Source organism: Ranitomeya imitator, chromosome 6 (assembly GCF_032444005.1).
Source record: "Ranitomeya imitator isolate aRanImi1 chromosome 6, aRanImi1.pri, whole genome shotgun sequence".
NCBI lineage: Eukaryota > Metazoa > Chordata > Amphibia > Anura > Dendrobatidae > Ranitomeya > Ranitomeya imitator.
The window spans coordinates 43,221,414-43,237,304 of record NC_091287.1 but is presented as its reverse complement, the minus strand read 5'-3'; the positions used below and the strand labels follow the sequence as shown (position 1 = coordinate 43,237,304).

The following is a 15,891-nucleotide window of genomic DNA, read 5'->3' as shown; positions in this document are numbered from 1 at the left end:
GAATTAACTGAGTGGAAAGGCAAAATGAGCAAATGTAAGTACACAGTGCTGGATAATATGATGACTGCAATATATTAAGAGGAAGGAGTGCTTCTTTAATTCAGAAATATAATAAGAAAACAAAATGACTATTAATCTGCGTAAACATTCAGCTCTTTTTTTTACATTGTCTTTTCCTTGCACAATTTTGCAAAAGCACAGCAAACAATGCCATGGTCTTTCCAATCCTTATTTATTTTTGCATATTCCTCTAATTAATATAACTTACTGTGTGCTGCCATGATTCCACAGACCATTGTGGCGTTTCTGCGCACAATCTTATCTTCATGAGAGATGAGTTTAGAAAGTGATTCCATCGCTCCAAGTCCAAGAAGGGTGATTTTATTTTCATCTCCTTGAGGAACATAAATGAACAATGTAGTGCTGTCCAGTGATAGCTGCAGCTTGTTAAACGATCAATAGTCGCTAACAGTAACGAGCGCGTTGCCTGACCGGACTGGAAGAGCCATAAGATGCAGAACTCATCATCACACATACAGTCAGGCCACATGCTCTATACATACAAAATACCTCTCTAAGACCATCCATTTATCAAGACCTAATTTCCTGTGACAGATTTACCAGGTCATCATATATTATGCAAATTGGCTATCTTTTTAATACAATAATTGATGATCATCTCACAACGTTTTACTATATTGTATTCACATATCGTTTCCTGTTATACAGATGTGTCCTTTTAACCTTCTCATCAAGAGAATGCCAAGAGTGTGCAAAGCAATCATCAAAGCAAGAGGTGGCTACTTTGAAGAACCTAGAATATAAGACATAATTTCAGTTGTTTCACACTTCTTTGTTAAGTATATAATTCCACATGTGTTAATTCATAGTTTTGATGCCTTCAGTGTGAATGTACAGTTTTCATAGTCATGAAAATACAGAAAAATCTTTAAATGAGAAGGTGGGTCCAAACTTTTGGTCTGTACTGTATAGGATTGTCTTGTCATTGAATGTGCTGTGTTGGTTTCGAGGTTTTGCATAGTAACGGACCTCTCATCTTCCCATCCATCCTACCGGTATGGTATAATGTGTTTTTTTTTTTTAAACAGGATGATATGTATAAATGTGTTATGGCTCAAAATGACATTTTGAAATACAATACTTTGCTCAATGTCATATTGGCATTCCATAGAGAAAGAACTGTACTTGTCCGCTATAGTAAAACTGAAAGGAACGAACTGGATTATAAGTTGGCATGCGAACAACATGTACGAGCATGTTCACACTGGCCATTAAACAGACAAACAAACTGAACAAATACCCTGCTGTAAGTAAAAATAAACAGAGCATATAAATAACATAGCGCACTTAGTAAACACTGCTTTTGATTTAAAAAAAAAAAGCGTAAAACAAGGACGTCAATGGCATCGCATTGCACAGACTGACCAGTGCATGACAGCTGCACAGAAATACATGCTGTCACGCTCAGGTCAGGAGAGCCGCCGTCCAGTCCGTACACTGCGATATGATCGTCGTCCGTCATACGGCCCATCTGACTGCATCCTGACGTACATTTTTGGCATTGGTGCACAGCAGACAAAAGATGCGCAAATTCATTTAGTGGTGCATGCATCTTAACGAATATAGCGTTCCCTTCATCAAGACTGGCATATGGGGCCTATATTACTAGGTATTCTTCATATCACGTACTTGTATATAATTTTTGTTACACTTTCTAGTTACAACGTACACCACAAACCTTTTCGCGCAAATTTATATATAGCATCACAGGATTTGGCAAGAATTTCTTCTTCCGGAGACTGAAGCATTAAGACTGCCGTTTCAGCCTTTTTACTTTCAATTGCTAACGGATCAAACTGCAAATAAAAGGAAAAAGATTTGTGAACTGAACGTACAAATAAGAAAACATATAGCAACCTTAAATAGAGGATGCGATCAGGCATTGAAAACCAATTATGTTTTGCCTTCAAGACCTGATGTGCGTGGACGTATTAGGGATTTTGTATGTCATTGGTTATTTTAAAAATAAATAAGTAAGAGATGATCAGGAGCCATATACTTAGAAAAGTAAAAAATATTTTTCAAGATTATTTCCTTACATTTTATTGTAAATACATATGAGCTGAATTAGAAAAAACTTACTACATCTTTTGGTGGCGGCTCAAGTTCCTTCTTTACTTTTTTCCCCATTCTAAAATCAATAAAACACAGAATAAACTTACAAAACAGAAAATTTCATGATAAGTCAACTTTTTAATATCTGTAGAGTCATTCCCTAATATTTTTACTGTATATTTCTTTAGCATCCTAGATAATCATTGACAACATTTTTCCTCTCCTTTACAGATATATTACCAATCAAAGTATTTGGCACCTAATAACTTTTGTTACGAGGAAGTGGGTGTAATCAGATAGCATATGATTAGGAATGAGCAAACATGCTCAATGATACTCGGATATCACTGGAGTATCTGGGTGCTCGGATATGCACATTCCGCGGTGAGCATTGGGCGGTGCTCGATTTCAAACTCAAATCCCTGCTCCGCATGTTTGGCGCCTTTTCCACAACCAATAAGCACGCGGGGATTGCCTGAGAGTCACTGAAATGCCATATCCATCTTGGTAGTGGCATTACTGTGATTGGCTGACTGTGTGACATCAACAGGGGTTATCAAAGGACAAGAGCCGCCAGGCTTGGCACACTGACGCCATTGCACAGCTCTGCGACAGAGTGAGAGAGTGCTTGTCCAGGTTGGTGTGCACAGTATAACAAATCAGAGTCCTGCAGTATTGATACTGGTGGTGAAGCTGAACCATCATACTAACAGTCCTCGTAAGGACTCAATTTTGTACCTTGCTGCTTGTATCAGATACAATCTGCATTTAGCCTAGGGAGGGAGTGAGAGTTGCAGGAGCAGGTTGAATGGCTGAATACAGTCTCTAGGCAGGGATTAGGGCTTTGAAATCTGTTGCTAAATACATAGCTGAGGCAGTTAACCACATTTTTATTTTTTGGGTTACAAAATTGACTATATTGTCATCCATAGAGTATTAGGTGCTTTGTGGTACATTTCTGTGTTATATAATACTTCAAAAAAGTTGAAACATTTTTCTGGATTCAATTACTCATCCACTACGTGGTCTGTGGTACATTTCGGTGTTATAGAACAACAGTGTAAAAAAAGGAGTGAAACATTTTTCTGTATTCAATTACTCATCCAAAGACTATTGCATGCTCTGTGGGTGACAATGATAGCAGAATCACACGAGACTCCCAAGGAAGTGACTGGAGGAATATTAGAGCCAGTCGAAGTTGATGCGACAGTGGAGGTGGCAGGAGCCTGTAGTACGGAACCGACTGCTTTCTCAGAACCAAGGCCTGAACATTGGCTGGTGTTCTTGCATACTGCAGATGGGAGAGCCAGGATCCGGGAAATGGTGAGCGAACTGCAAGGCATAGGCTGGTATTCTGGGGGGAGATTGTTACGTATGACAGGCAGCGGAGATGGGGGTCCATCCAAATGTTTGGGACCCGTCATCACGTCTCGTTTAACAATCGGACAGTAGAGACAGAACACCTGCCTTGAAGGCTGCAAGAGCTGACGGCTAGAACCAGGGTCACGTTCCTAAAATTAGAGGGGCAATATCGCTGGTATGCAATGGGTGTGATCCGAAAAGGGAGCAGGATGAACCTTTCTTGAGGAATGAACAGGTCTGAGAGAGGCTCCTCAGGTGGCTCGAGATGGGTCTACCACCACCTCTAAGAGATCGGACTGTCCTTGGGGTTCCCCACCTCGTATACGGGAGCAGGCGATGGTGCAGGTGACACAGGGGGCTGTCATCCATTCAGTTTAACGTGCTAACAGTAGGTCCACTGTGTTTTATCAAGACCAAAGTCAGCACAGCCGTCTAACAGGAAATTTTAGAGCACTTCATGCTGTCCTCTGCTGACAAGCTTTTTATAGATGGCCAAAAGTACCAATACCTGGTTTAAAAACAACAGTATCACTGTCTTTGATTGGCAGCAAACTCGCCCGACCTTAGCCCCATAGAGAATATGAGGTATTGTCAAGAGAAAGATGAAAGACACTAGACCCAACAATGCAAATGAGCTGAAGGCTGCTATCAAAGCAACCTGGGCTTCCATAACCCCTCAGCAGTGCCACAGGCTGATTGCATCCATACCATGCTGCACTGATGCAGTAATTGATGCAAAAGGACCAAGTATTGAGTGCATTTACTGATCATACATTTAAGTAGGCCAACATTTTGGATTTTAAAATAATTTTTCAAGCAACATTAACAGAAATAGACACTTGAAATACATCACTCTGTAATGACTCTATATAATATATGAGTTTCACTTTTTGCATTGAAGAACTGAAATAAATTAACTTTTTGATGCTATTCTATTTTTGTGAGAAGCACCTGTAGATATAAAAGAGATACCGTATATACTCGAGTATAAGCCGAGATTTTCAGCCCAAATTTTTGGGCTGAAAGTGCCCCTCTCGGCTTATACTCGAGTCAATGTGGGTGGCAGGGTCGGCGGGTGAGGGGGTGAGGGCGCTGAGGTATACTTACCTAGTCCCAGCGATCCTCGCGCTGTCCCTGCCGTCCCACGGGCTTCTGTGCTGCAGCTTCTTCCCCTCTTCAGCGGTCACGTGGGACCGCTCATTAGAGATATGAATAAGCGGCTCCACCTCCCATAGGGGCGGAGCCGCCTATTCATTTCTCTAATCAGCGGTGCCGGTGGCCGCTGATAGAGAAAGAAGCTGCGGCACCGAAGACCAGGCAGAGGGACAGCGCGAGGATCGCCAGGACTAGGTAAGTATAGCATATTCACCTGTCCTCGTTCCAGCCGCCGGGCGCCGCTCCATCTTCCCGGCCGGCGCCTCCATCTTCCCGGCGTCTGCGCTCTGACTGTTCAGGCAGAGGGCGCGATGACGCATATAGTGTGCGCGGCGCCCTCTGCCTGATCAGTCAGAGCAGAGACGCCGGGAAGATGGAGGCGCCGGAACGAGACGCCGGGAGCTGCAATCAAGGGAGGTGAGTATGTGGGTTTTTTTTTTTATTGCAGCAGCGGCGGCAGAGATTTCTATGGGGCACAATGAACGGTGCAGAGCACCGTATATGGCACAGCAATGGGGCACAATGAACGGTGCAGAGCACCGTATATGGCACAGCAATGGGGCACAATGAACGGTGCAGAGCACCGTATATGGCACAGCAATGGGGCACAATGAACGGTGCAGAGCACTGTATATGGCACAGCAATGGGGCACAATGAACGGTGCAGAGCACCGTATATGGCACAGCAATGGGGCACAATGAACGGTGCAGAGCACCGAAAATGGCACAGCAATGGGGCACAATGAACGGTGCAAAGCACCGTATATGGCACAGCAATGGGGCACAATGAACGGTGCAGAGCACCGTATATGGGCACAGATATGGGGCACAATGAACGGTGCAGAGCACCGTATATGGCACAGCAATGGGGCACAATGAACGGTGCAGAGCACCGTATATGGCACAGCAATGGGGCACAATGAACGGTGCAGAGCACCGTATATGGCACAGCAATGGGGCACAATGAACGGTGCAGAGCACCGTATATGGCACAGCAATGGGGCACAATGAACGGTGCAGAGCACCGTATATGGCACAGCAATGGGGCACAATGAACGGTGCAGAGCACCGTATATGGCACAGCAATGGGGCACAATGAACGGTGCAGAGCACTGTATATGGCACAGCAATGGGGCACAATGAACGGTGCAGAGCACTGTATATGGCACAGCAATGGGGCACAATGAACGGTGCAGAGCACCGTATATGGCACAGCAATGGGGCACAATGAACGGTGCAGAGCACCGTATATGGCACAGCAATGGGGCACAATGAACGGTGCAGAGCACTGTATATGGCACAGCAATGGGGCACAATGAACGGTGCAGAGCACCGTATATGGCACAGCAATGGGGCACAATGAACGGTGCAGAGCACTGTATATGGGGCACAGCAATGGGGCACAATGAACGGTGCAGAGCACTGTATATGGCACAGCAATGGGGCACAATGAACGGTGCAGAGCACCGTATATGGCACAGCTATGGGGCACAATGAACGGTGCAGAGCACTATATGGGGCACAGCTATGGGGAAATAATGAACGGTGTAGAGCACTATATGGCACAGCTATGGGGAAATAATGATCTATTTTTATTTTTGAAATTCACCGGTAAATGCTGCATTTCCACCCTAGGCTTATACTCGAGTCAATGTGTTTTCCCAGTTTTTTGTGGCAAAATTAGGGGGGTCGGCTTATACTCGGGTCGGCTTATACTCGAGTATATACGGTAGATAGATAGGTAGATAGATAGATAGGTAGGTAGATAGATAGATAGATAGATAGATAGATAGCGACAGTTAATTTGTAAGAACCTATAATCTTGAGAATCGTCTCTCTCACTTTCATTGTATTAAATTTTACATCTCTTGTTTTAGCACCTGAAAATAACTTGCAAGTTTATACCAAGGGAATTGTTTTCACTGTTCATTTGCACTTTTGCTTACATCCCTCATGAATTATGCACGCCAGTGTCAAAGATAACATAAAACTAGATTAAAAGAGAAACAGCATTTACCGTAATTACCCTTCATTAATTCTCTATAATTGTTTCTTTCATTTTACCTACATTTATATGAAGTTTTCATTTTGAAATTAATATTTATGGTACTATTTGCAGTAATGGGAACAGCTTGTGGTGTACGATTAATAGTTAGAATCATTTTTTCATTCAGAAAAGCTGTTTAAAAATGAGAAAATGTTTTCTATCCCTGCAACTGATGTCGGATTTTCTAGAGACCTAACTGCAATATTCCAATTTGATTCCTCCCCGTCTTCCAAAAGCCAAACTTTTTTTATATTTCCATCAACTTAGCTTTATGGGGACCTTCTTTTTTTAGGGACAAGTTGTGAATAAGATTGTCCACTTTAGTTTTCTAGTAATAGCATTTTGGGGTACAAATGACCTTCTGATTGTTTTATAATCCTAAGGGAGGCAAAGAACAAGAAAAACCTGAAATAATTTTTTTTTTCACGTTTATCAAATGTATAAAATAATTTATATTTTGAATGATCAATCTTTTAGGATCACAGTGATACCAAATATGATTCATTTTATTATTTTTATTTTTTTTCAGAGGGGGTGATCTAAGTTTTAAAGGTAGAGTATTGGTGCACAAATAAGGCTACTTTCACACTAGCGTTTTTTGCAATACGTCGCAATGCGTCATTTATGGGAAAAAACGCATCCTGCAAAATTGTTTGCAGGATGCGTTTTTGCCCCATAGATTAACATTAGTGACGCATTGCGACGCATTGACACACGTCGCAACCGTCGTGCGATGGTTGCGCCGTGTTGTGGCGGACCGCTGGGAGCAAAAAACGTTAGGCTACTTTCACACTAGCGTCGGACTCGGCCCGTCGCAGTGCCGAGGTTCCGACGCTAGCAGTGAATGCGCCGCACAACGGAGGCAGCGGATGCATTTTTCCTGCGCATCCGCTGCCCCATTATAAGGTGGGGACGGAGTTGCGGCCGCGCATGCGTGGTCGGAAAAAAGCGGTCCGTCGGCAGCAAGAAACGTTACATGTAACGTTCTTTGCTCCCGGCGGTCCACCACAACATGGCACAACCGTCGCACGATGGTTGCGACGTGTGTCAATGCGTCGCAATGCGTCGCTAATTTTAATCTATGGGGCAAAAACGCATCCTGCAAACAACTTTGCAGGATGCGTTTTTTTCCCATAAACGACGCATTGTGACGTATTGCAAAAAACACTAGTGTGAAAGTAGCCTTACATGTAACGTTTTTTTGCTGCCGACGGACCGCTTTTCCGACCGCGCATGCGCGGCCGGAACTCCGCCCCCACCTCCCGCACCTTACAATGGGGCAGCGGATGCGCAGGAAAAATGCATCCGCTGCCTCAGTTGTGCGGCGCATTCACTGCTAGCGTCGGAACCTCGGGCCGACGCACTGCGACGGGCCGAGTCCGACGCTAGTGTGAAAGTAGCCTAAAGTGAATGCTCGAATCAGATCCTGATGAAATTCACTCCAAACTAGGCACGGCCAGATCAAAAGATCTCGAGAGAATATTCACAGCGCACAATGCAGATGAGAGTTTACAAGTCTGCAGTCATAAAGAATGACTGAAGACTTTTGTCAAGAGCCTGGACAATCCCTTTACGTAAACAATATCGAGCACAAAAATAAATATTTATCTAAACATGTTTGAGCTTAAAAATAAAAAATAAATAAAACTAACAATCAACAGGCACTGTAGCCTCGCAGTGCTGGGTTCAAAATCCCACCAAGGACATCTGCAAGGAGTTTGTAGGTTCTCCCCATGTTTGTGTGGGTTTCCTCTGGGTTCTCCAATTTCCTACCACACTCCAAATATACACTGATAGGGGGGACAGCGATGATGATGTCTGACAAGCACTGTAGTAATTAATGGCGCTATATAAAACTAAAATAAATTAATCTGAGCCCCCCGGCAGGAATCAGGTATGAACTTGTGGATTGGGGACTTTCCACAAAACTCCCACAGTAAACCAGCAGTCAAAATGTCAGATCTCGCAGTTTTGACTAAACAAGCGCTGTCTGCAGCATTAACACTGATGTTACCAATCAATAAAGATGCACCAATATTATCAGGAGGTGAGCGCCTCTTAATAAATTTGGGGCTCCTTACTCCGACAGGCTTTGGGTTCAAGACTATCTTGATAAATTAACCCCAATCCTATTTGATATGGTCATAATCCCTATGAGGTTGCTCACCCAATATTGACGCACAGTCCTACTAATCAGGGTTTCGATGACAGTCTAACTGTCTCAGTATTTCATCAATGTTACGTGTTACGGAACCACTCAGCACCCCGAATATGTTGTGCAGTTATATTTATGTATAATAGGTTCCATGTGAGATGCATGTCCCTAATGCATCAGCCGACAGGCTGCGCCCCTGGGCAGAGGGGACACGATATTCCCCTTTTGTCCGCCCCCCACCTTTGTAATTGCCACAGTAAATATCGGCAGGCTCCGGCCACCTGCGGCTATTATAATGTATGTCTGACCTGCCGCTTTTCTATTGGCCTGCCCTCTGTATCTGTGTGATATGTTCTGTGTCCTGTGAGTAAAGTTTTGTCAGACTGGAAATACGTGGAGAAGCAGTGATCTTTTATATGCGCCCATGTAACCAGGCAATTCCAGCCATCGTCCTTCATTCAGACTCCAGCCAAAGCAGTGTGGACCTCCTGAAACACGGGGTGGTACTGAAAGGGGTACCCCAGCTTGGTAGACCCCGTTACAATCAATATTTCAGATCAGTATCTGTAAGCCAAAACCAGGAGTGGGTGATAAATACAGAAGTGGTGACGTGTTTCTATGATACTTTTCCTCTGACTGTTCCACTCCTGATTTCAGCTTTCAAATACTGATGTCATATGCTGACCAAATACTGACCGTGTGATCGCGGCCAAACCTCATACTCACAGTCTAAGGCCGGCGTCACACACAGCGTAAAACAATACGGTCCGTATATTACGGCCGTAATACGCTGAAAAGTCCCGAAAAAAGTGGTCCGTAGCTCCTCCGTAGGCAGGGTGTGTCAGCGTTTTTTGCGCATGGCATCCTCCGTATGTAATCCGTATGGCATCCGTACTGCGTGGTTTTCTCGCAGGCTAGCAAAACCAACATACCGCTATAGAAGTGATCCATGTGTCCCAAAAAGAAAAGAAAATATATATATACTGTCTATATATATATATATATATATATATATATATATGTGTCAGTAGACACATATATTAGAGAGAAAAGCCGGTAATTCAGTGCGGTGTACAGTAAAATCACACTGACAGCTTACAGTAGAATAGGTAGAATAAATGTGTACACATAGAATAGGTATATATATATATATATATATGTCAGTGAGACACATATATGTATATATATTAATATTTATTCCAGCGCTAGACAGCTTGAAAGCCGGTAATTCAATTACCGGCTTTTTCCTTCTCCTTCCTAAAACCCGACATGATTTGAGACATGGTTTACATACAGTAAACCATGTCTTCTCTCCATTTTTTTTTTGCAGATTCCACACTACTAATGTCAGTAGTGTGTATCTGCAAAATTTGGCCGTTCTAGCTCTTAAAATAAAGGGTTAAATGGCGGAAAAAATTGGCGTGGGCTCCCGCGCAATTTTCTCCGCCAGAGTAGTAAAGCCAGTGACTGAGGGCAGATATTAATAGCCTGGAGAGGGTCCACGGTTATTGGCCCCCCCCTGGCTAAAAATATCTGCCCCCAGCCACCCCAGAAAAGGCACATCTGGAAGATGCGCCTATTCTGGCACTTGGCCACTCTCTTCCCATTCCCGTGTAGCGGTGGGATATGGGGTAATGAAGGGTTAATGCCACCTTGCTATTGTAAGCTCCCAGGCTTTCTAGGTAATTTCCCATGATCTATGAACAGCCAGCAGAGGGCGCCTCACCGCAAATGAAGCTAAATATAGATCATTGATCTATTTTTAGCCTCATTCCCTGGGGTTTTGCAGCGAGGAGCAGCCTGCATTAGCACAGCTCCTTGCTGCAAAATGTTTTAACCCCTTCAGATGGATTTACATCGTTGGACGTTACAGATCTGCGGAGGGTAAGTATATTGTTGGTTTATTATGTTTTTTTACTCACAGAACGAGGGTCTTCAGTGACTGGATTGGGCGTTGAATAAAATACTGCAACAACCATTGTTTTTATTTCATTAAAATAATTTTAAAAAATGTGTTTGTGTTTTATTTAACACTTTACTAGTATTGGATTAATAATGGATAGGTGTCATAATTGACGCCTCTCCATTATTAATTAGGCTTAATGTCACCTTACAATAGCAAGGTGGCATTAACCCTTCATTACCCCATATCCCACCGCTACACGGGAATGGGAAGAGAGTGGCCAAGTGCCAGAATAGGCGCATCTTCCAGATGTGCCTTTTCTGGGGTGGCTGGGGGCAGATATTTTTAGCCAGGGGGGGGCCAATAACCGTGGACCCTCTCCAGGCTATTAATATCTGCCCTCAGTCACTGGCTTTACTACTCTGGCGGAGAAAATTGCGCGGGAGCCCACGCCAATTTTTTCCGCCATTTAACCCTTTATTTTAAGAGCTAGAACGGCCAAATTTTGCAGATACACACTACTTACATTAGTAGTGTGGAATCTGCAAAAAAAATGGAGAGAAGACATGGTTTACTGTATGTAAACCATGTCTCAAATCATGTCGGGTTTTAGGAAGGAGAAGGAAAAAGCCGGTAATTGAATTACCGGCTTTCAAGCTGTCTAGCGCTGGAATAAATATTAATATATATACATATATGTGTCTCACTGACATATATATATATATATATATATACCTATTCTATGTGTACACATTTATTCTACCTATTCTACTGTAAGCTGTCAGTGTGATTTTACTGTACACCGCACTGAATTGCCGGCTTTTCTCTCTAACAGCGCTGCGTATTTCTCGCAAGTCACACTGCTTGTCCGTGTGTAATCCGTATTTTTCACGCTTCCATAGACTTTCATTGGCGTATTTCTTGCGCAGTACGGTGACAAACGCAGCATGCTGCGATTTTGTACGGCCGTAGAAAGCCGTATAATACTGATCAGTAAAATACGGCAAATAGGAGCAGGGGCATAGAGAATAATTGTGCCGTATTTTTTGCGAGTTTTACGGACGTAGATTCTGCGCTCTTACGTCCGTAAAACTCGCATGTGTGACGGCGGCCTAATTGTTCAATACACTGAGCCAACATGACCAAAGATTGTCAGATTTAGGAACCCTTCAGGCAGATGGTATAGGAGCCTTACATCTGGTCAGAATTATACTGCTGGGGTAAATCATTCCCACCTGTTCCCCTTAACAAGCAGAATGACCTCACTGTTACTGAAATCTAGGTGACAGCTGGGTTTTACCAGATTTAGGTGTCACAGGTGTAACGTTCGCTTAGGAGTCAATACAGAGATTGGCAATAACCTGCTCCAATATTCAACATAGTCACAAATCACAACCTTACTGTACCTCACCTCTTGGTGTTGTGATTGTACTATTTTATCCTAAGGCTATGTGCACACGTTGCGGAATTGGGTGCGGATTTTTCCGCACTTTTTTAAAAAATCCGCAGGTAAAACGCACTGCGTTTTATCTGCGGATTTACAGCGGAATTCCTGCAGATTTTATGCGGATTCCCATTATGGAGCAGGTGTAAACCGCTGCCGAATCCGCACAAAGAATTGACATGCTGCGGAAAACACAACGCAGCGTTTCCGCGCGGTATTTTCCGCACCATGGGCACTGCGGATTTGGTTTTCCATACGTTAACATGGTACTGTACAACGCATGGAAAACAGCTGCCAATCCGCTGCGCATCCGCAGCAAAATCCGCAACGTGTGCATATAGCCCTAAGGCTGATGTATATGGCATTGCTGTGTGCACACAGACTGTATGGAGGCACGCCATACAGATACACCCCCCTGACTCTTCGCCTGACCTCAAGATGAGATGTATCGATGCGAGATCCTCATACAAACTGGTGGTAGTTCCTATGTAGGGACCCCTCCATGGTTCTTCCACTTGGTCCTGACTTCCCAGTAAGTCAGGCTCCTTCTTGTAGCACCCAATGCACAACAGACCAGGAATCGGTACCGGGCATTAGATTGGGTGGTGGCACTGTAATTAGTACATGCAAAGAACCAATGCCTGCTTAAGTGATGAGCAAACGTACTCAGATAAGGTGTTATCTCAGCATGCTCAAGTGCTAATAGAGAGCCTTAAGCGTGCTGGAATACTATGTTCGAGTCCCCGCTGTTGCATGTCTCGGCTGTTCAACAGCTGCAACACATGCGAGAATTGCATGGTTTGTTAGACAAACATGTGTTGCGTCTGTCGAACAGCCAAGAGCCATGCAGCCACGGTGACCCGAACATAGTATTCGAGCAGGCAGAAGACACTCTATCGGCACACGAGCATGCTGAGATAACACCTTATCCAAGAACGTATGCTCATTAGTGATGAGCGAGTATACTCATTATTCGAGATTTCCTGGGTGATCTCTGAGTATTTGTTAGTGCTCAGAGATTTAGTTTTCATCACCTCAGCTGAATGATTTACAGCTACTAGCCAGCTTGATTACATGTGGGGATTCCCAAGCAACCAGGCAACCCCCACATGTACTCAGCCTGGCTAATAGCTGTAAATCATTCAGCTACAGCAATGAAAACTAAATCTCCGAGCACTAAAAAATACTCAGAGGACACCCGAGCGTGCTCAGAAAAACCCGAGTAACGAGTATATTCGCTCATCACTATTGCTTAACAAAACTGAAAAAAATGAAGGCTTTCACTGCCTTTCTAGCTCAACTGACTTGTCATTTGTCATGAATATGTAATTTTTTTGCCTAGTGTAAACGCTGTTCTCCTTAATCTGGCGTTGTTCTTTTTTGTCCCTGCACCTCTCCATTCCTCAGCTATGGCCCCTCTTTCTTGCTGCTGCTTGAATCTCGGCGTTTTGGCTGCAGCGGTGACATCATGTCGATAGCGTGCATCAACACTGCAGCCAATCACTGAGCTCAGCAGCAGCGCCGCCAGCTCTGTATATTATTTTAGGGATTTTACAGCATTTCCTAAAGGTGGAGAAATCCTTTAAATGATTTCCATGTGGCTCTGTGCCTCTTCGGGCATCCATCAGCCCCTCTGCTGATGTGGTACCGTGCAAGCTGGAGGCTTCTAATGGCAGCTTGTCTTCGCCATCTTCGTTAAACCATGAAACTCAGCCACAGGCGACTGTATTTTTGGTCCGAGTGTAATCTGAAAAAACATCGGCTCACGCTCGGCCAATGTTATGCTATGGGCTCTGCACATGTCCGACTTATTGTGTGATTAGCATAATTGGACCAATTTTATTGGATGAGAGAAAATACGGTTGTGTGACCCTAGCTTAGGGAATCGAGTTGATTATGCTAATCACACTCATGACACTGATCAGAGTGTCATCATAGTGCGATTCAATTTTCTGGGATGTGGAGAAGATGGAGAAAAACATTCTCCATTTTCTCAATTCCGTCAGTCCGTGAAAATCAGACTGCACTCAGATGTCATCCAAGTGCAGTCATATTTTTTCCAGGGTCTCATTGACTTGCATAGCTGAGTGCGATCCGAAAATCAGATGCAAATCGTGCATGCTGCAATTTTTTTCTCAGACCGGCTCTACCCGATGGAATAATTGAACATAAAAAATAACATTGGTCTGGGTGCGATCTGATATTTTGTCGGATCGCACTTGGACGGATAGTACGGTCGTCTGAACAAGCCCTTATCCTGTAGAAGTCATATTCTCACTATATCCTGCAATACTGGCCTATTGCAGCATACAGAATGAGCAAGCAACAATCTGCAGGTTCAATAAGACTTAAAAAGTATTAAAAAAAAACCCCTTTAAAATATTAAAATAATAAATAAATAAGAAAGTTTGAATCCTTCCCTTTTCCCCAACCGAAAATAAAGAAACAAAAGTAAAAGAATAAGTATGGATTTGCTGCGCCCATTCATAACCAATTTATGAAAGTATTAACGTAATTAACCAAGTACATTAAAAAAAAATCTAAACACCAGAATTGCTGTTTTTCAGGCACGTTTCCTCTCCAAAAAATACAATTAAAAAATTAATCAAAAAATCATTTGTAGCCCAAAATGGTACAGACAAAAGCTGGAGCCCAGGATGTAAAAACTAAAAAAAAGTGCTCAGAAGTTTGCAAATAAGGATCAAAAACGTTGTCATGACGACGCACAGGTGATTTATACATAGTGGATACATACAGTGGACGCAGTTACAGGCTACATCCATCAGTGCACACGCAGGTTACATAGACATCCCACATCCTCCAGTCCAGACCCATCCACCCGGTTTATAAAGGGCATTGCAACCAATATATGAGACATTCCCGCCTCCCGTGCCACGTCCGGTGCCTCCCGGTGTTACCTGCTGCTTCACTGGCCGCTCTCAGTTATGTGTACGGTTGCTAGGAGACGTCCGGGGAACGCGCATGCACGCAGCACATGGGAGCGCGCACAGCGGAGAACGCCTGTCACAGCGGCTCTCTGTCTCCCCCTAGGTGGTACTGCACACTGTATAGAAATAGTGCAGGGATCTGTGTCACGTGATACCGTGATAGTGCTTGTTATTATACTATAATAATGCCTCACCACGTGACATTATGTCATGCCATGAAAAATTAATTTTAATACATGGCAAAACAAAGCAAAATTTTATATATATATATATATATATATATATATATATATATATATATATATATATATATATATATATACAGTGTATATATATATATATATATATATATATATATATATATATATATATATATATATATATATATATATTTATTTATTTACACATACACATTGAGAGTAGGTAGAATCGTCAGTTTTTCATCCGTATTCATTCTTCCTGCATCCATCCTACAAGTTGTAGTTCTGAATGACATTTTGGGGCACATATGATATTTTGATTGCTTTCCATTGCGACTATTTGCGAGGTTCGGTGATGGAGAAAATGACAAATCTGACGTCTTTATTTTATTTTTTCTTTACTTGATGGGCTAAATAATGTTATATTTTGATAGAATGGGGCATCTACGGATGAAATGATACCAACTATGTTTTTTTGTTTTTTTTATTTAATTTCTATATTTTTCCAATCGGAAAAATGGGGTTGCCTCAAACTTTTATA

The 15,891-nt window shown here is 43.0% G+C and overlaps 1 protein-coding gene across 2 annotated transcripts in view; it reads right to left on the bottom strand.

Annotated features, from left to right (window-relative positions):
• The window catches only part of ARMC3 (armadillo repeat containing 3), a 91,593-nt gene extending 76,440 nt beyond the window's left edge, over window positions 1-15,153 (bottom strand). Inside the window, exons 1-4 of one of the 2 annotated variants that reach the window (XM_069729556.1) lie at window positions 15,121-15,153; window positions 2,164-2,212; window positions 1,760-1,877; window positions 269-394 (exon numbers count right to left, since the gene is read on the bottom strand). In XM_069729556.1, the coding sequence (XP_069585657.1) occupies window positions 269-394; window positions 1,760-1,877; window positions 2,164-2,211 (292 nt within the window). In that variant the 5' untranslated portion in view covers window position 2,212; window positions 15,121-15,153. Of the gene's footprint in view, window positions 1-268; window positions 395-1,759; window positions 1,878-2,163; window positions 2,213-14,957 lie in introns of both variants that reach the window. The other variant, XM_069729557.1, reaches the window with a different exon arrangement.
• Window positions 15,154-15,891: the final 738 nt, after the last annotated feature.